Here is a 21,293-nt window from a genome sequence, read left to right on the forward strand (position 1 = left end):
AACTTAGATATTACTGGAAGGAAAAATGGAATAAAATGCAGTTGCAAATGTTTTTAATTTCTTCCTGCTGACATGCATACAAAAAAAACCGAACAGGCCTAAATTAGGTGGAAAAAAATACGTACATGAATCTAAAACATGAAGCAGAAATCTACATTTTAATATTTAAGTTTAAGTTAATATTACAACTTGCAACTGAAAAACATCATCAGTGTATATCTTAAATAGTTGAGTTAACACAAAATGAAAAGATGAAAAGTTTTTTTTTCTAGGACATTGTTGAACAAGTTTTAACATGCTTAAATTTTAACTACACTAATATTAAAGGGCCAGTCACCTAAATTTAAAAAAAAAATACATTTTGCCTCTTCATGCCATGTAGATATTTTTTGTTTCATTTGCCCAGGTTTTGAGCCATCTATCTCTGAGATTTCTGCCTCCTCCCCAATACAATGGAGGTGAAAGGATACAGTATGATCCTGTTTACACCTGGCATTAACATGTGTCTACATGTTAATGTGGACACACATTAATGTTAACATGTGTGGACAGCTCTAAGAACAGGTGTGAATGGATGTATTATTAGAACTGGATACCGGACCCAACGATGGTGCCTATTCAGTCCAATGAGAATTGCTCGCCTGGCGCATACGCCATACGCATAGACATTGTGATTAAGTTACGTATTTTTAAATCACCTTTCTCAGCGATAGGAAAGTTTTACAAATATAAAACCTCCCTGGATCAAAAATTCATAATAGAAATAGTCATAATTGTCCTTGTTTACATTTTGAGGTGTCCTGTCAACAGTTTAACAGATGTCTCTTTTTTAATGGTGGTCTATGAGGAAAATGCTTTTTGGGAATTTTTCGCTGCAATAGTGGCCACTGAACAAAATTGTAAGCAAGGCTGAGCAGCGGCACCCTATCCAGGTCTTATTATACATCCATGTATCCATTGGGTGTGAATGCACCCAAGACGCATTGAGGACACATTGAGATCTGATTACTCAGACCACATTCGGACGTCTGGGCCTCCGAATGTGACCACATTCTTTTAGCAGTGTGTATGTGAATGTGTCCTGGGCCACACTGACGGACAGCCTACTCAATTGACGTCCTCTGCGTAAGCTGACGTACATACTCATTCGCACACTAACAGCTTCATATTAAAGTGCGAAACAAGAAGAAGAAGCCACAACCACAGGCAAAATGGATTCTCGTGGATGGAGTACACATGAAATAATCTGTCTGAAGTCCTCCGGCTGCTTTGCCTCAACTTTCGGTGATTTACGGAGTTTCCTGATGGACAGATATCTTTACTTGTTGCTAAAGTAGCAGCCATAGACTGTTAACCGCTAACTGCTGTGAACTGTACTGCTGTTAGCTACTTAGCTCAGTTAGCTGTGCAGCTAGTGGTCATATTAACACTAGCTGACTCTGCCCAGACTGGGAGCACCGGGGGAGTGTTGATGTTTACACCGCTGGCACAGTAGCTTTGGACTTCCAGGAGGTGGAGGTTTAATAAAGCTAAAAAAGCTTTAAAGCTAAACTAGCTAACGGCAGCTAGTTAGCAGTTATTTTAGCAACATGTAAAGCTATCTTTCCATTAGGAAACTCTGTAACATTAAATCACCAAGAGCTGAGGCAGAGCAGCCACAGGACATCAAAGGGAAAACCAGAAAATGCTTTCTTCATAAAATATGATCCAGTTTAACCAAAATCAGTGAATAAAGTTATAAAGTTGGTTTTTTGTATAGTAATCAGTGAGGCCCGGCCAGATTCAAGTTAAAAACAACAAGCATTTGGTCTTTGCAAATGGCAATTATGTACTTGTTGTTAGTTACAAACAGGGCTGGACTCAGACAAGGAGGCTGAATGTTATAAAAGGATTTATTGAATAAAGGGAAGAGGGTGAGGGAGTTAGCTGGTTTTGGGATCCGGAGCATGCAGAATGGCAGTAGGTAATGGCGGTGGAGATGGCGTGCGCGAGTCTAATGAGTGGGCGAGAAGGTCAGGTGAGTGGGATAGGAGTCGAGAGTAGTGATGTGTCGGTCGTGAAGAGTCGGCTCTATGAACCGGCTCCTTTAAGCGCACGATGGGAGCCGGCTCCCGTCTGAGAGTGAGATAAGAGCAGAAATATTTTTTGTCTCATATTATATCATAGAAATTTAATTGAAATATACTGTTTGTGTCTGTATAGAGTTGTGTAATTATTTATTAACCACACTATTTCATTAGTAGGGTGTTGTTTTTGTTATATAACTAGGACTTTTTAACCATCAATATGTATATATATGTATAATATCTCAATGTATTGCAGATCAAGAATCTTGCATATTTATTTCTTGCAACAAATAAGAATGAAATTTAGGCCGTGACCAGCATAAGTGGTACTAAATGAAGAGCCGTTTGGGAGCCGAAAGAGCCTTAATTCCCATCACTAGTCGAGAGCAGGTGGAGGTAGACGGGAGGAGCAACGGCGCCCACGGAGACACACACACACACACACATACACACACACACAGAGAGAGAGAGAGAGAGAGAGAGAGAGAGAGAGAGAGAGAGAGAGAGACAGGGCTGGCTGGAAACACTTAGGGAATGCAGACAAACTGTCACGGCCGTAACACATGTTTATTGCATATAGAGCGGGCAAGTGAGATCCGATCACAAGTGGTCACTCGTGACGCATGTGGAGACGCATTCTAATGCCAGGTGTGAACTGACGTACTTGGAGCTGTCCACTTGTGATCGGACCCAAGATGCATGTTAATGCCAGGTACAAACAGGGCCGATGTGTTTGCACTGCTCATACCATGGAAAAATTACATTAAGGTTTACATTAAACTTTGACTGGATGAGAGGATATTAGTAAATCCCTCGAAGTTTATCATTGTTAAAATATGGTCAATATGATTCTACATGTGAAAAATATCTCAGTAACACTAGCTGACTTGCTGGAGAAGTCTGTTAAAAAAGTTTGTTTATTTTTATTTTTTTAATGAAATAAGGAGAAATTGAGGTTATTACAATTTAACCGATTACCATGATTGTAACTGTTAACTGGCCAAATCATTTCTAATATAGCTGTGACTGTGATGGCAGCTCCACAACTTTATTCAAACATACCATGGACCTTTTTTACAGCGGATATTTTGTCTTGTCAAAGCAAGAAACACACAGATGTAACACATTTTCTTAATGATTGCTCAGCTCCATTTAGGTGTCCCAGTAGCCATTCATGTCATCATACATAACAGGAGGACTCTGAGACTGGTTCACCTAAATGGAACGCGGCTATTGTTAATGTTAGATTACCTGTGTGTTTTTTCAGGCTATGACATGTCAAAAAGTCTGCAGACTATTGGCTATTGACAGTGAGGAAATTGGTGTTCCTTACATGCTTCAGCAATAGATATCTCCCTGTATGACTTTAAATGTCACTGAAAAATGACGAGAATAAAAATAAGCTCTTTCTCTTGGATTCTGATGTGGTAGCACCAAAAACTGTAGATGTTTTAAATAAATAAAAAATGTTCTCCCCTCAGGACATCTTGGTGACCCCCCAGTCTGAGACTTACACCATATAACTGTGATGTCCCTGGTTCAAGTCTTCAATGGCGCTTTATTGCATGGCATCCTTCTGTCCCTTCAGTCACACTAAATTGCAAGTTATGTGTCAGGTTAGACAACTGAAAACTTTTAATCAGAAGCCATCTTTTGCTCAAGAGATATTTTTAGGCAAGTTTAGGTCCAACAGCTGCAAATCAAGTCCAAAATGATCACTTTTCGTTCTCCAGAACAATAGTGGGGAGGTAAAAAAAATGCTTTTCCCAAGAAATGGCCATTCTGAAACTTCTATGCTGAGCCTGTCAGGCAGCTGATAATTAAACCCTGAAGAAAAACATTCAGTTCTTGTCTCAGTGTGAAGAATGACTCAGTATTGTTTTAGACACAAATACACAGCCTTCGTGACTACAATTAGATCTTAAACTTTAGAAAAGTTTATAAGCCAGTCATTGCCATGCAGTTGGAACTCTCCAACCATTTTCCTCTTTCAACTTTGTGTCTTTATGTGGCTACACATTAAAAATGTGTAGACATGTTCTTAATATTGTTGGACATATGCAAAGATTATTGCTCCCCCACAAGGTTCTTCTAAGACATAAAATACTGTTTGAATAAAATGAAGATATTTCACTCACATCCTGTACCATACCTTCAGGTTATCATATTTCCTATCTCAGAGACTGTAAAAAAATAAATAAATAAAAAAACAACTTTATTATTTCATATTGGTCTATACTGTACCACATTTATAACTATTCCAATGAAATGCTAATATACTAATGTAAAATATATATATATTCAGCTCATAACCCCATATCATCTAAATTCAACACTCGACCAATATCATTACTGATCTGAAACAGGTGCTTTTATGTTTATGGTCCAAGCTGAAATTGTATGGGTGGACCAAAACAAGCATTCTTTAATCATAATGTGCAGTGTTTTCTTTGGATCAAGTCAACAGAGATGGAAGAGTGCTGTTGAGCAATTAATGGAGAGAGAGCTGGGGCCAGGGTGCTGAGTGCTGAAGAGGGGCCAGCTAGCCTTTAGGGGGTGGCTTTAGTATCGCATGCCATCAAATCTCTGTGTAAACTTCTTCTTGCTGTTGTTGATGGTGTGCAGAGGAAAACTGCTGGTCCAGTTTTAATAGATGTGTTATCTGTTATGACCACACAGACTGCAGACATAATTAATTTGAGGCAGCTTCTAGATAGCACGAGAAAATTAAGAAAAGTCTTAATCCTATGGCTATTATACTGAAAAGTTAGAACTAGAATGTATTCTTGAAAAATAATAAAACTTATAATAAAAAACTTATAATGGGCAGATTGCTGTTGAAGCATTGGGTTATTGTGTTGTGTTGTATTGCGGGCAGACATTGTAGATGCTCATTTGGATGAGTAATGCTGTACTCTGAGTATTTGCATAGTCAGAGGGAACATGTGATATTTTGATTTATCTGAGAACACTGCAATACAATACAACTAAAGAGATTTCCAACTTTCTGTTTATGCTTAATCTTTTGTTTAATTTAAAAAAAGGAACAAAATCAAAGTTAAAAACACTATAGAGTTACTTATAAAGGAATGATTGAGCTGGGAAAAAGGGAAATTTAGAGCAACAGACCAACATTGTATGAGCAGAATTTTCCTGCAAAGAAAATTTTGAGACATAGAAGCCATAACAGTTTGGATCACTTTTGTGCATATGCTTTGAATATCTGAACATGCTGAACATCCATCCACACTAAATCTATTCAATTTGAGTTCAGCCAGCGATCAGGAAGGAATTCCTGCTGCTTTGAGGAGGGAGAAAGCAGGCACGCTCTGGTGTGAAGAGACATGCTGGATGGGGGCTTTATTAAATAGAGTAAAATAAACAAAAGGAGCCATTGCAACACAGTTTGCCAAAGCTACAACCCACAGGAATCCTGCAGGAATGATACTCACGGTCTGATGATTTTTTAATCCAACCCCAAACCCATTCTAAGAATGTAGACTAAACAAAGTACCACTCAGTAAACCACCATATTCACATTAGTACATCACAATGCATCTCATGACAAATTGCTCTTACAGTTGAATTACAGACTAGAGGTGACTGTGATCTTCAATAAAAAATGCTTGTAATCATGAATAAAACAGGAAATATAAGAAATAGGAAATACTGTAGGAAATTAGAAATGTAAGACCATAATCTGAGATACGGGGCAGTAGCCTGTACAACCTAAAGCTGTTGTACTGCTGCACACACGAGAGGAGTTTTAGAAATAAAGGTTCATACCTGGTCTGAGTGTTCTTCACACATTAAAGGAGCAGCCATGAGTAACTTGAAAATGTTGTCAACATGTTACTATTTCCTAATCTTTAAAAAAGAATCAATTTATGGAACAGAACAATAAAAAGAATATAATGTGAAATAAAATATTACAATATTAAAACACATAAAATGGTGCAACAAATTACTGTAATTACTACACCCTTCCAGGCATTTTACCCACCTGATCAGGGCACAGGTGCATGCTGTAGAAGCCCTGAAGCTTTAGTTGAAACCACTTGAACACTTGAAATTGATAACCAAGTAGAGTTATAGAACACAACAAAGCTTGCACTTAGCTCATATACAAAAACTATTTAATGTAAATGTTTGCTTATCATTGGTTTTCTTGTGTAGTGCAAAGTAGATACTGAACACATAAACAAGCATAATGAATAATAATAAACAAACACATGAGCTAGTCTCTACTGAGGTACTTCTCAGAGGTTTTTGGCTCCTTTTAATCAGAACCGTGAGCGGCTGCTCACATCTGTTGAACAGATGATCATAATATATGACAGGACAGAATGGATGATATAGGCAGACAAATGTTTGATTGAGAAGGTTGAAAAGAACCCACACAAACCACCAGACTATAGTGTTTTCATGTTCAGGGTAGGCACTGCGTCAAAGACAGCACAGAGAGTGCTGCAAAACTATTTCCATCTCTATTGACTGTACAGTAGAACAATTTTGCTAAATATGTTTACACATTTATGTGAAAAACAGTGATATGTTTACATATGTGTGTATGCAAGTTGGCTGAAGAATTGTTTTCTTTCCCAGAAATCACCTTTACAGACCCTCAACAGGCTTTAACATGCATCATTCTATGGATGCAAACCTTATCTGAGGCTTTCAGTAAGAGATGCTTCCTCTGACCTTTTTTTTTTTTTTTAGCATTGGCAAGATATGAAAAAGTATCTAAACATTAAATAACTTAAGGCCTCCACTGGAAGCCTCAAGGGCCAGCTGAACATAGATGGCTTAAGTGTAGTTTTCACTGGAGATTCCCAGAGAGAAGTATTTAGTCTACATCTTTAGGCTTGAGCTATGACTGTGAAACCACCAATTACTGGACTACACAAATCATGTGTTTTATCATTAGGCATTTACGTAGAACAGACATGATGATATAATCCCTTCACAGAAATTTACCAAACCAAATAGTCACTAAAAACCCATCAAAGGGCTTACGGATATTGACATAAGAAGACACATAAACAACAATTGCTATAATTATAATTCCTACAGCCCCTGGGCTCACTTTAAGTTAGGGATCATTTTGTGCATTTCTCTGTAGATAATTGCATTGCTTGCTGTAATTATGTTGCTATGATTATAAGCTGGATATGAAAAACATACGTATCAAGCCAAAAACAGATTAGGCAATGCAATGTAGGTACAGCCACCGGCTTAATCTTCTTGTGCTGTAACCATGACAATAACAATTGCCTATGCAGTCTGACACAAATAGATCTTCCTCTGTTTGGAGTATACAGATTGCCCTGCAGAATCAACTATTCACTGGGAAAAGCCAACCAAGTTTTTTTTGCTGCTCATCAGACACCATGTTGTTTGCATTACACCTGCTGAACAATAACAATGATCAATTAATTACATACAGTATCTAGCAAATACTAGATACTGTATGTAATTATTTGATCATTGTGGTTCAGTAATTACTTTAAATCATCCTCAATTAAAACAAGGACAAAGCCAGTACATCCCAGACAACACGGTATCATTGTCGGTTGATTTGTAATTGGTGACCAAATTACAAAAACACGAGGCCATTTATTATGACAGTGATTGAACCCAGGAATCCACAAAACAACATTTAACACTTTAACCACACCCACACAATTACTCTGGCTGATTAGACCTCTAGTCAGGTTAAAGCTGAATAGAGATTGAAATAGCGTGATGTCACAAAACTGTGGACCAATAGGAATGATAACTGGGTAAGTTGTGCCACCTCTAACAGGTGCAACAATACCAACAGGAGAGTGAGAGAGCTGTCAATATTGTACATGCCAACACAGTCCCATGGAGAGATCTAATCAGGCAACATAAGTGAAAACACCTGTGTGAGTGGTCTACGGGTGTGTAGGGGCTTTAATCTCCTAACTAAAACTATAGTATAGTTGAGTGTATTTCAGTATAGTATAACAGTATAACAAAGTAGTTAGTGTAAACAGAAATGCTTGAAGTTTTCAATTTTTCCAAGTCTTCTTAAGCCTAATAGAATTACATGATGCTTTATTGAAAGAAATAATAATAATAAAATAAAAGGTCAGAGGTCAGGGCCACACGCTTTGGATTTAGCATCTTTCACAAAGACACTACAGGATGGTGGAGGCTTTCTGACAAACGGATTTTGAACCCAAGTCCTCTGGTTGAAGTCCAGTCTCTTTAACGTGCCCCCCTCAGATATAAAAATATCAGAGAGAGCATATTAGTTTGTTTAGAGCAGGATTGCTTAAAAACAGCAATCCCTACATGCCTCAGTGAAATATCTGCCAGTCTTTATGAGGTTAGTTTAAAATAACAAGCCTCTTTCAAGACTTTCTAAACAGAATCACTTTGTGTGCACTGCTGCTAATAATGTTGCAAGATTGACATCTAGTGGTTTGGTTTGAATAGTACAGAGGGAAACCTGCAATGGCAACTTCATTCAACTCTCACCTTTGTTTAAATATAGGGTAAAAGAAGATACTTTAGTTTGCTATTCGCAGTATCAGCTCTAGGGAACCTTTCTAGATGTCCCATTGTGGTTTTAAACAGAAGAGGCACTGATAAAATATTCTAATATTTTGTAAATCTATATTAGGTAGTTAGAGAAGAAACTAATTAAGATATTACAAGGATAAATTCTGAATTTCTGTGCCAGATGTGAGAGCTGATTACTTAATAAAGATCATTCATTTGACTGTAATATGAGACATCTAGTGAACACTGAGAGAGATTTTTGCCACCTTGGCCCTGGGAAAAACGTAAATCCTTTGCACTTTGTAATATGAGTTTTAGATATAAAAAGCCTGAATGGAACAGGAACATAGCTTCCATCTGTATTGTCAGTTTGCTGTTAATGTTATTGATGTAGCCTATTTATGCAAACATTTTTACTCAGTTGTAACGACTGAACTGTTGACACATGAACTGGAATGAATTTCTCTAAAATAAACCTCAATTTTACAAGTCTGGATCAGAGTACAGCTTGGATGAAAGATATTTTCCACTCTCTGATAATGCTAGCGGTTTCAGGAGCAGATGGGTCTGGACCAGGGCAGAGCTAACACAACAGATGACAGACGGTGGTCTCTGGAACCAGCCTCTCACATATGACAGCCTGAGTTACTGGTCTGATCTGGTCTATCCTGTGAGATCTGTGTCCTGTGTCTACTATAAATATAGTCTACTACTGTTACATAAAAATATTGCACAACACACTGTCGTATATTGCCAAAAATAAACCTTTTTAAAAGTATTTGTTTTTAAATTCACAGGACTGTTTCCTCGGTAAGTTTACATGCAGTGACGCAAAGCAGACTCTACTCTGTGCAGTATACATCCGAGTGGCCCGGCGTTACTACTTACTAGCCTAACACCTCACACGCCAGGAGGCTGGACCGCCGGAAGCAACCTACCCTGCCTCTCCAGTGCGTGGATCTTATTTGATTGACTCAGCAGCCGGACCAATCGCACGCTCACTTCCCTGTTTTCGACACCCATTCATTTGGCCAGGATTCGTACACATAATTTACGGCGCAAGCACTGTAGGTTGAGGCCGACTGAGGTCCATAGAAATTTGACAGCTTCACAGGTGAGACAACCGTCCAGAGGCTGTTTCACTTTACATTTCAGCTTTTTCCCGGAACACTATTCTCTGTGAGCCTGGGGTTGCCACAGTCAAAAAACAACCATTCGAAGTCTAATCATTCCGGCAGCATGAGCAAAAAGAAAAAGGACTGGAAGACTGAAAGAGGTAAGGCTTGTTTTGGGGGGGAATAAGGCTATAATCATCTCCATGGCAGACAGAATGAATTTTAACCATGCCAGAAGATTGACAGCCACTCCTCCTGTCTTCTCCGTATTGCTGTGATACTACTTACCATCTAGACTATTCGCTAATCCCACACGGTGACTGTACAGATGTTATAATGATGTTGCGCCTCTGTTTGGCTGCCGTAATGCATGTTTGACATTCGCAACAACACTGTTCACACAGTGCCTCTTGCCCGCTTATTACCTTATATTTAAGGTTCTCCCTGATTTTTCCCGAGCCCTTATTTACCTGTTACGGTACTCCTAACTAACGTTAACATAGCCTACCTTCCACAAGTGCGATGCACCAACAGTAGCCCACTGAGTTGCAAACAATCTTCTCTGCAACTAGATATTTCTGTAGCAAACAGCAGTCACACCGTAGTAAAACAAAGGAACGGAGTGTTTAATAGTTTAAAACGTGGTTATTTATAATTTATTAGGGCAAAAATGACTGTTTCTCGGTTTTAGACATAGAGTGAAAGATGCGTATAATGCTAGCTAGGAAACTCTGTTTGACTTTCACTTTCAGAGACATACGGGATAGACCTGTTGTGCACAAAAGGGCAAAGAAAGGCATCTTAACCATAGTGTGGTTATTATGTCATTCATAAGTTATTAATTTCTTCGTCTTTTGTCACATGTCATACAGTAGCATGTGTAATCAATCACATTAATTAGTGATGGCTCCATTCCATTTATGCCACTTTATCCATTAATGTCACTGACTGAGCATGCACAATACCAGGGCCTTGAAACTATTAAACCACAAATAGAATGCAGCCAACATTAATGATATCCACCTGTGGCCTTCCTGCTATGACATGTCAAAATGTCTGAAAAAGGCGCATACAGTACTACATTTGGTCTAAGAACTTAGTAACAGAAGCAGGGCTGTGTGTGATCAAACTGTATTCCTCATATCACATTGGCTGAAATGGACTACTGGTTCAGACACAGTTCCAGCCCTGACCTCTGTTCAGCAAGGATGCGGCCTCAATTAATAACTGCAACAAGGATTATTTGTAATCATTGTTGATTGCTGACTGGTTATTAATTTGAATTTCAGTCACTCAGTGTCTTGTCATCAAGCCTGTTGACTTGTGACTAATTTTTTTGAAGTGTATGAGAACATTTTTATAATGGTTACTAAAATTCTCAGAGCAAAGGTAATAATTAATCTTTCCCAGCCGTTTCCAGCAGGTAGCAGCATGGAATGAACATCAAAGTAAATCAGATTTCATATTCTGAGCATATACCCCTCTTGCTCAAACTGCTTTAGGAGGAGATCAAGGCAAGTCAAAATGTGAAAGTCTGAAACTTAAGAAATTTAATATGATTATTTTTTAAATAGTGGTTTGACCCAGGGCTTGTCTGGAGGCTGGGTGAAATAATATGTAGTAAGTCACGTTGGCACCTGTGGTTTGTTCTTTGGCAAACTCAGCCTTATTTTAAAATGAAGAATTTTACCAGGATGCAGACTATTCTGAAGTTAGAGAACTTTCTTAAACAAAATGAACTAAATAAGGAAACATAAAACAGGAATATAAATAGTATTAAAAGACTATATAAAATCAGATGTTCTGTGACAGGCAGTCACATCGCCTTTCGTTTTGTTATCACTAGAATTTGGTTCAGGGATGTCTGCAGCATTACAGTGACTGGCCTTCCCATCCAGAACTCAGTGAACACAGTCTTGTAGACACTCATATTCAATAAAGCACATTTTGAGCCATCCTGTTCTCATGGCATCTAAGCTAAGCTTTGGGATTCTTCATCGACTAAAAGTTCAGCAGAGTGACGAAGCGCTTTAGTGTAGTCCAGAGAGCTTTACTGTGTTCAACCTCAGAACAGCCTTTTTATTCATCCATGTAGAATAAAAGCAGCCTTGGGAATGACAGGAGTGGGCAAGAGGGAGAGAAAATACATAAGGGATGGAACGGATATCCCCCACTGCAGAATACCTTTAATGTAAGCCAGACCTACTGTGGGATGTTGCCAAAAGATGACCAAAGGAACCTTGTAATTCTTACCAAAATATACTCAGGCCCTTTTGCCTCATTATTTTAGACTTTAATTTGTATAAGAGGCAAGTCTCATAACTCATAGTCCCTTTTCAAGGAATTTGCAAAGTTCCTATGAGTTAGGGTATTGTTATATGCTAAGCATCAAAGCCTAGACCTCAACATTTTGTTGTAAAAAGAGCCTTGTATAGTAAACTATTATTATGCCATATCACATCCAGTTTGCTTAAACAGAGGGGATGTTTTAATTGAGCAAAGTCCACACTGTGTGCACTGGGGTATTTATGTTGTGAAGGTTTCACAGCGAAGCACATAATTAGGATGAAGCTTGTTTTGCAGAACAGTGCTGCCCAGTGCTGTCTGGAGAAACAGTAGCAAGTTTAGGCTCTTTTGCGGTCAGTGGAGATGGAACATGAGGACACAAGCTGTGAGGAGGACCCAAGAGTGATACAGCAGTACAAAGGTTAAGCTGCAGCTGTGTGATGTACTAATGTCAGCTAATTATGTTGGAATTTGTTGTACAACCAAACAAACAAATAACAAAAAGTACTCACACTTCTTGCACACAGCATAGGTAACTAGTAGGAGCTTAAATGTAGGTAGTTATGACAAAGTTGCTCCATAGTTGCATCACAGACAAAGTTGCAATACACAATACGATTTCAAACAACTAATTTAAGTTCTTTAGCAAACTATTAATAATAAAGTCAAATAAGAATAAGAGAAGTACAGCGCTGTAGGACAAACAGTTCAGAGTGCAATGAAGCTTAGGCAACAGGGTGACATAGTGCAGTGGTTCTCAGCTGAGAGCCACGGAGACACACGAGTATGCACATTTTTATTTCAGCCAATCCACACAACAGCCAGTTTCACTAATTAACACACCTACACCAAAGAAGGGGGACTAATGAGTGAAATCGACTGGTGGTGAGGTCTCTGATTGGAATGAGAATCTGCATTGTTTTGGGTGTCCATGGCACATGACTGAGAACCACGGATATAGTAAGTGCTGTGGACTGCCATTCAACCAGAGTACCCATGTTCAAACACCTTGGATGGCAAGCAGCTACACTACTGAAGTGTGTTTGAGCAAGACCCCACCAGCTCCAGGGGGGCTCTTTCATTGCTAATCCTGCACTAATCCTGCACAGTATTAAAGATCAGATTTTTCATAGAGGAGGAGGAGGAGGAGCAGTGGGACACGGCTGACGATGATGATGGCAGTACCAGATGAGTGGTGGAGGAGTCTGGTTAGAGGCCAACCTCAATCGGTGCAGGACCAGCAACTGTTGCTCCTATGGGTGGTGGTCAGGTGAAGTAAAGGAAGTACGCTGGGAGACAGTTTGGTAGGACATAAAGAAAAGAAACAGGGATTAGTGACGATTTAAGCGTAAAGTTTGTGGCTTTCACTGACAATGAGTGTTGCACTTGTTATTACCTGTCTGTACCAAGTTTATTTCCCTCTTTCTTATCTCTTTTATTCCTCAATAGGACCAGCTTTATTCACGCTAAAATTTATGGTTACTATCCTCCACAGAGAGACTGCTCCGTCTTGATCGAGAGGAGAGACGCAAGGAGTATCGTCGTCAAGATTTTACACCTCTGGACAAGATTCCAACCTGGGGAGAGGAAAACCGATGTAAGGGACAGCTTATTGTTTGAGATGCTGAATGTCTTAAGTTGGGTATGGCTGATACATTGACACATTTTAGGTTTGGGGGGCAATCACTTTTTCACACAGGGCCATGTAGGTTTGGATTTTGTTTTCCCTTAATAACAACAACCTTCATTTAAAAACTGCATTTTGTGTTTACTTGTGTTATCTTTGACTAATATTTAAATTTGTTTGATGATCTGAAACATTTAAGTGTGACAAACATGCAAAAAAATAAGAAATCAGGAAGGGGGCAAACACTTTTTCACACCACTGTATAATAATAATAATAATAATAATAATAATAATAATAATAATAATAATAATAAAAATGATAAAGGGGGCACATAACAAAAAAGTCTAAACACAGTGACAAAAATCAATATAGAAAACCCAGAAGAACCTAATTATAAAGTAATGCTATTTTACTGTTATACCCCTTTTACACTGGACAAACCCCCCCCATCTGGCTTTTGTCTTCAGTGTGAAAGGGTACTATCGGCATTCACTCCCGGGTCAAAAGACTGCAGTAGACACGGGTATTTATCGGCTCCTGCTCCGATCAGTGGTAATGTGAACATGACACCCGGGTGGACATGCAAATTTTCAAGTTTGTATCTCTGCAGACCGGCGACTTTGAGAGGGTGTGGTAACTGTCAATCATTTTTTTTGATTTGGCCAATCAGAGGCTTTCAGTCAAAAAATCATTTCACCAATATGCTGCCTGAACCAGTTGTCACTCACTTTTTAATTCAGCGAATCATTTCACAGTATTATAAGGGGGGCACACAAACAACTCACGCTCCATCCATCATTTGTTTTGTAAGGACAACTTTTCAACTAGCTAGCACTAGCTAACACTGTCTGCTTATCAACTCATTGATCATAACAGAATATAGTAACTTTTACCACTGCTCATTTTAGAAAGGCCACCGCAAGAAAATGTGTTCTTTGATTAGATTATCAAACGGACAGTAGATCACAGATGTTTGTTTCTGGCTTCCAGCATTAGCTAGCGAGCCTTCATTTTCCCAGGATCGGGGGCAGAGAAGGGTCCAACTGCAGTCCTCCCTTCTGAGGCCACTAGTTCTGTGTGCCAATGGAGTTAGAGCAGGTGTAGTAGGGTTCTGTTGTACGAAGTAGGATATGTAAACTTTCACTTATTTCACCTTAGCAGTTCACCAAAATCTGTTTCTGAACAAATTTGAGACGAGAAATAAGCAATGCAATTGCTGAATCTTCATTCATATTAGATCTACATGGCCGAATTTTAAGGTTTGTTCTGACTTTCGTAAGGCAAGGGCACTACTGCACTTCCCGTTTCCTCTGCTTTTCTAGCATGTTAGCTTACTACTATAATTTCCCATAGAGGTTAGTGAGTTAGCTAACATTAGCTTGCAGTTTACTGCATGCAGCCTGTGGAAGCTCATTAGCCGCCAGCGTCTAGCTTTCCAACAAAACTTGCGACGTATGATTTCTAAAATGAGCAGTGGTGAAAGTTACTATATTCTGTTATGATCAAAAGTTGTCTACTTCCACTTTAAAATGTTGATTAAAAACGTTGCTCTCTGTTGATACTTTGATCCTTTGACAAGAGCTGAAAACTTAAGAAATATGTTTCTTTGTGTCGAACCTCCCCCTTCTCCTTTGAGAACGATGATTAGCTGAATTAAAAAGTGACTGACAACTGGTTCAGGCGGCGTACTGGTGAAATTAGTTTTTGATTGTAAGCCTCTTGATTGGCCAAATTAAAAAATGATTGACAGTTACCCCTCCCATTCAAAGTCTCCAGTCAACTATTAGCATAATGGCTTATGACATAATAGTGTTACAGGTCTGGTCTTGAAAACAATGAGCAAACCTAATTTAGCTTCAAAATATTGGATTGCATTTTTTCAAGTAGTAGCATTTCTTTTTTTTTTCTTTTTTCTTTTTTTTTTTTACATTTTTCGGCCTTTAATAACATGTTTCAATAAGAATAAAGCAATTTCGTAGTCTATAACATTAAAAAGATAACATTACGGTTACTAATAAGAGAGCAATAATTGAAAGACTGATATAAAGTTATTTTTGTAGCTGGCTTAACATGTAATATGGTATTCTGATGAGTACCTAATGCTGCAGATAGGTCATGTATAGAAAAGAATGAGGGAATTAGACGATGTTTGCAACCAAAAAGCTCACAAGAGCTTTAAAACATACAGTTACCATAGTTTATGGTTGTGGCAATTTGTCTGACACTGATATACAACCAACACAGACTACAACTGATGTTCAGTAAAGTGAGGTAGAATGGCTTGGTGATATGGTGTGGTATTGTTCTCTACATTAAGCCTTTGGGAGGCTCTTAGCTGATGTATTTTCCTTAAGAACCAGTATGAAACTGCTGATTCACAGCTCCTTGGTTATTATAATTTCTTGTCTGAACTCTCAGAAGAAGTATACTGACTATGTGTATATATATATATATATATATATATATATATATATATATATATATATATATATATATATATATATATATATATATATATATATATATATATATATATATATATATCATCATGGCTAAACTTGTTTGGCTTGATATCCACAGAACATACTAGTTCCTGAAAAATGTTACCACACATTGCATCACACAATTAGAACTACTACCATGAAAGAAGGAAGATATACAAATGACTACTTTAGAGTATACAAATATAGAATTCTAATTCACAGTATCCATGTAAAAACACTATCTTGAGTCTTGATAGTACAGTAAGTACACTATTGTCTATTTTCATTGTATTTTAAATTCATTTCTGTTTTCTATTAAAGTATTGCTATATAGGAAACTGGAATATTGGATGAATTGATTCTTCAGGTCTTTATCTCTCCATCATCATCACTTTTAACTGAGGACTTCTTTTAAAGTTCATTTAAGAACCATTCATGAACCTGTTCTGTGTCTATTCAAAGTAACAAATAACGTGTGACACCTCTATATTTTAATGTTCTCTCTTGAATAAATGCAACGAGTTGAAGTTATCTTTTTATATTTCAGCCAATCACAAAGAGGAAGGGAAGGAGCTGACAGGTGGAGGAGGGCTGAGTGATAAAATATCTCTCTACAAAGGAGATATTACCGTCTTGGAGGTGGATGCCATAGTCAATGCTGGTAAGGATCTGCCCTTTGACCTTTAGGTATTGGATGGTGTTTGCTGCTTGAAGGCAGCTCAACTATTAAATTGCCCTTGGCTGCCCTCTACTGTTACAATTCAGAAAGTGCTGGTTCTTGATGCATTGCACAAATAATGAGCGTGATTGAGGCAAATGTTAAACTGTCCATCGGGTCTCGTTGATATGACTTCCCATAGGCTGAAATACAGTGACTGTTTAGATTATGTTCTGCCCTTTTCTTTACTTTTATAGTTGTTTGCAATTCCAGCTCTTTCCCCTACCTTGTGCCAGTGAAACACAAGGTTAATGACGGAATACATTTTTTGGTTGGATTTGTTTGACAGATATATATTCATCTCATTTGTCATTAATGTGGCAGGTGTGTCCTGTAATGATGAACGGTCCGCTGTTGGGAAAAACTTGGTAAAGATTTGTTATAGTAAGTGAAAGAGAGGATATAGAATCAGAGAGGGTTAGTAGAAATGCCCTTTTCAGAGATGTGCGCTATACTGTTATGTAATTTTCTGCAGTCGCAGCCTACACACATAGTCAGTGGTGCTAAAATATTGCTTTACCTGTTGCTTCTGCAGATGATGCTCAGGACCATTTTGCAGCTATAGAGATGATAGTCCCACACCATAGCTGTATAGCAGCAGTGTATATATATATGGTCTACTTTGGCTTTCTGCAGTTGTGTATAACTTTTCCTTCCTCATGCAGTATTTGCAAACGCACACACACACGCATTACAGTCTATTAAGCAGTGTGCATCTTGTGTGAAATTAATGCTCTATAATTTATGCAAGATTAATAGATGTGAAAAACAGACTGCTCTGTTGGATAAGGCTAATGAATTTAATCTATTATGTAAATACTCATCCTGATGAAGATAAGGTGACATGACATTCTGAATCATCGTCAGCATCATGTAAAAGACAATGATGCGGTTTAGTACACCTAACAGACACCTGACACACACCTAAATGTCATGGCAATTGTTTTGCTTTATCAACATTTTGACCTTTACAAATGTAGCACTTGTCGCGGTCATTATACAATTCAAGTAGCTTGTTGTTTGTACTGAGTTTTGTGATAATTGCTACATGTCTGAATTGCATTGTTATATGCTATTTAGATATATTTAAGCTCTATATAGATGGAGATTAAGTCAGGATTTCTATTTTATTTATGGTCAAGTTATGTGTCAGTGAGATCACATACTGGTGTTATAGTATGTATTCCTGTTATAGTATAGATTGACAGGAATGAAACCCTCTTTTATTGCACTTTACCCCATTTTATTGCCAGTCTGTGTCTTTTACAGTCAATATCTTAAACAAATCAAGGTTAAGGCAGTGGATAAGGTGAGCAGTGTTTCTATTAAGTGACTAGAGAAATAGGGCATATGAGAATGGAAATGAGGTTCAGGAAGGAACATTGCATGTTTTTGTTTTAAACTGTTGGAAACCATTGTAGCAAAGGCAGGCAGTTTGCTTCAGCAGTTAATGCTGCCAGACGTCCAGACTCTGATTGAGCTACGTGTTGGCCAGGAGGCAAGTCATTCTGTTTAGCAGGCTGTCAGAGGGTCTGAAAGGTTGAAGGAACTGCTGAAGCCTTTTATAATTTTCAGAAGTTCTCTATTCATACTGCAGGATCAGTTGTCTTTGTACTGGTGGTTGGACTGATAAGAACATATAGCAGCGAACTTTGCTGTCCAGCTTTGCTCAACAACAGTAGTATGTTCCAGAATATTCCAGACCATGTTTTTTGTCATTGGTAACAAAAGACTTAGATTTTACAATATGACATTATGTTATATAAATAATTATTACAAGCTATTTATAATTTGAATAGGCTGGACATGCTCTGGCTGTAGTGGCTCTTGTCCAAATTTTTGTGAGTAACACAGTTCTGAGCATGTGAACAAACATTGCGGATGTTGGGCAACGTACATTGATAAGATCTTTGGATAGTTTGTTCAACTTCTTGCCTTTCATCTATTCACTGCTTCCAATCTCTAGCCTGCAGTACTTCCATTTTTTTCATGCTGTTTTTCATTTAGGCTTGGCACCAGTAGACTGCTGTCTATGAAGTGTGGGACTTTTTGAGCACCGAATATTAGTCAGAAGGTTAATAAACTGTCAGTGTCTTTTTCTCACATGAGTCAAAAATGAAGTGCAGGGATACTAATTATGCAAATTGTAATTAAATGTGAAGGTTGGTGTGTAAAATACATATACACAATACTACATTTTCCACTCTTTACATATTTACTTATTGTACCCTTTGGTGTGTTCAGTGGACATGAAGTGAAGTACAACCACAGGAGCAGGTTGTCTGTATAATCCTGTGCAGAGTTAGTCTTGCAGTTGAACTATGCAATTCAGTAAAATGGTATAATATTGATACCGTAATGTGAGAATGAATATGGATTTTTTTTTGGTCATTGTGTATTATGACATAGCTTAACTGTTCCTATTTCTTATCTTTAAGACTGCATTAGCATTATGATTTTCTAACTGTAGCTCATGGGAATGAACAAGGACTCCAAAATGTCAACTTTTCAGGAGGTAAGTAGAGCTGTAGTGTTTCTTGCAGCTGACGTGTTACTTTTATTTGATCACATAACATCTTGAATATATTTTATAAGCCATAGGCACATTGAAAATTTGTGCAACAAGGTTTTTGTCATGACAGCAGCAATATGTGGCTTGCAAAGGAGAAATGTCTGTAATTTTAGGGAACGCGGGCCAGCTTGGTACTGCCGTTATGGTGGCTGCCTATAGCTTTTAGAGGACGTCAAGTTGCTTTATGTCCTCCATTAAAGTTTAATTATTAGGCTCATTGAGTTTTTAATTCTTCCTTAATTCTATTTGGCTGGAGGTTGGACAGGAGGTGCTCAAACTGTCACCTGGGTGAGAGTCTGGAGAGTGCAGGATCGGTACACTGCACGTGTGGAGGGCAGGGTGGCCATATCATGACCAGGTGGCTTGGGCTGCAGCATCCAGCTCCGGCAGATGGCCCAGCTTGGCCTATTCTTTAGAATGAGCCTGCATTGGTGTGCCACATCTCTGCATAAAATGTTGTTAGACACATACTCATGCTCCCTGTAACCCTCTTCAGACTGTATGTATGACACACCCCTCAATAGTGGATCTAATTTTTTGTCCTGGGTAATGATTCCCTGAGTATGGAAGACTTTCTGCCCAGATTCTTGTACAGGGGGCATTTTTCTCTTTTGTATAATAGCTGTAGAATGTTCAGTATGCAAGTGACCATACTGTGTTGTTCTATAATTTTGACAAATACCCAACAAGTTCCCTGAACCTCTAGTAGCCCATGTCTTTGGCACATATCTTTGGATTGGTATCGGATAATGATAGATGGAAAGAGGAGACTATCACAGTTAATCAAGGCATGTTTCATGGAAAATTGCAGGGTTCACTAAAAGTTAAAAGGACGCTCAAACTGGGTTTTAAATTTAATGCATGTCATTACTGTTGCTTTTACATGGCAAACACAAGATTATGTCTTCCATTTTTCTCCTTGTCTTTGTGCATGGAGTTCATGCGAGTGTCACCATCCCTCTCAGACCAGAATGAGGTCGTAAAGATAGCGGTGCGAAGTGGAGAGGACTTTTCTTATCATGATGACTGTGGTAATTATGCACAGGGGTTGACTCCTAATCCATTACCCGCTGTAAACCTTTCCAATCTTTCTGTATTAGATCATTTTTTACAGGAGCCAATTTAGTGTGCACAGGGAATCTGGTTATGAACGCTATAAAAAACCTGAAGGGGTTGAGATGAGTGCGAGAAAGGCAATTGGTATTCAGTTGTATGGAGCTGCTCGTACTGCAGTCATCACAGGTTTGATGAGAGCAGTGACCCTCAGAGGGCAGAATACCATGATCCTGTGGAGATTGACTTTTACAAGTTTTTTGATATGTAGTCGATTCAAACGTTGTTTGCCTGCAGGGTTGCTTTTCACACAGGCAGCATTGTTTACCTTCATGGTCATTCATGCATAATGTACAGTATGTGCCCTTGGCTATACTGAATAGAATATAATATTATTCTGTGGTCAGAGCAAGGTAACATGTAGAGGTGCAACTGTTTTTGTCATCATGAGATTCTAAATTAAATCCTGACCAATTTATTAGACAATTGATGGACTCAAGCTTTACCATGTTTTATGCCAGGTGAGAATTAAAGAAAACAAAAATTGGCTTCTAGATCACTTATTTGATATTATTTAAATTGCTCTTGAACTAAACTTCTTGTCACAGTGTTTAATTATTAGTGTAAATGAAAGCAGAACGTGACATGGATAATGTTATTTGATTATCTGAGGTAAAATTTGAATAAGAACAAATGAGAAATAATAAAAGTGCAAAATTTGAATAATCCAACATTATTCATGTGTTATGAAAAACAACAGCTACACGCAAGCGCCCCCCCCCAAAAAACAAAACAAAAACTGAGCCAATATTATTAGCAACATGGTAGATTTGTATTGAAA

General features: G+C 38.2%; 1 protein-coding gene across 5 annotated transcripts in view; it reads left to right on the top strand.

Annotated features, from left to right (window-relative positions):
• Positions 1-9,643: 9,643 nt before the first annotated feature.
• The window catches only part of macrod2 (mono-ADP ribosylhydrolase 2), a 390,748-nt gene continuing 379,098 nt past the window's right edge, over positions 9,644-21,293 (top strand). For 4 of the 5 annotated variants that reach the window (XM_044213245.1, XM_044213249.1, XM_044213246.1 and 1 more), the window contains exons 1-3: positions 9,645-9,873; positions 13,494-13,595; positions 16,657-16,770. In XM_044213245.1, coding sequence (XP_044069180.1) covers positions 9,837-9,873; positions 13,494-13,595; positions 16,657-16,770 — 253 coding nt within the window. In that variant the 5' untranslated portion in view covers positions 9,645-9,836. Of the gene's footprint in view, positions 9,874-13,493; positions 13,596-16,656; positions 16,771-21,293 lie in introns of all 5 variants that reach the window. The other variant, XM_044213250.1, reaches the window with a different exon arrangement.

This window comes from Siniperca chuatsi, linkage group LG11, assembly GCF_020085105.1.
Source record: "Siniperca chuatsi isolate FFG_IHB_CAS linkage group LG11, ASM2008510v1, whole genome shotgun sequence".
Lineage (NCBI taxonomy): Eukaryota > Metazoa > Chordata > Actinopteri > Centrarchiformes > Sinipercidae > Siniperca > Siniperca chuatsi.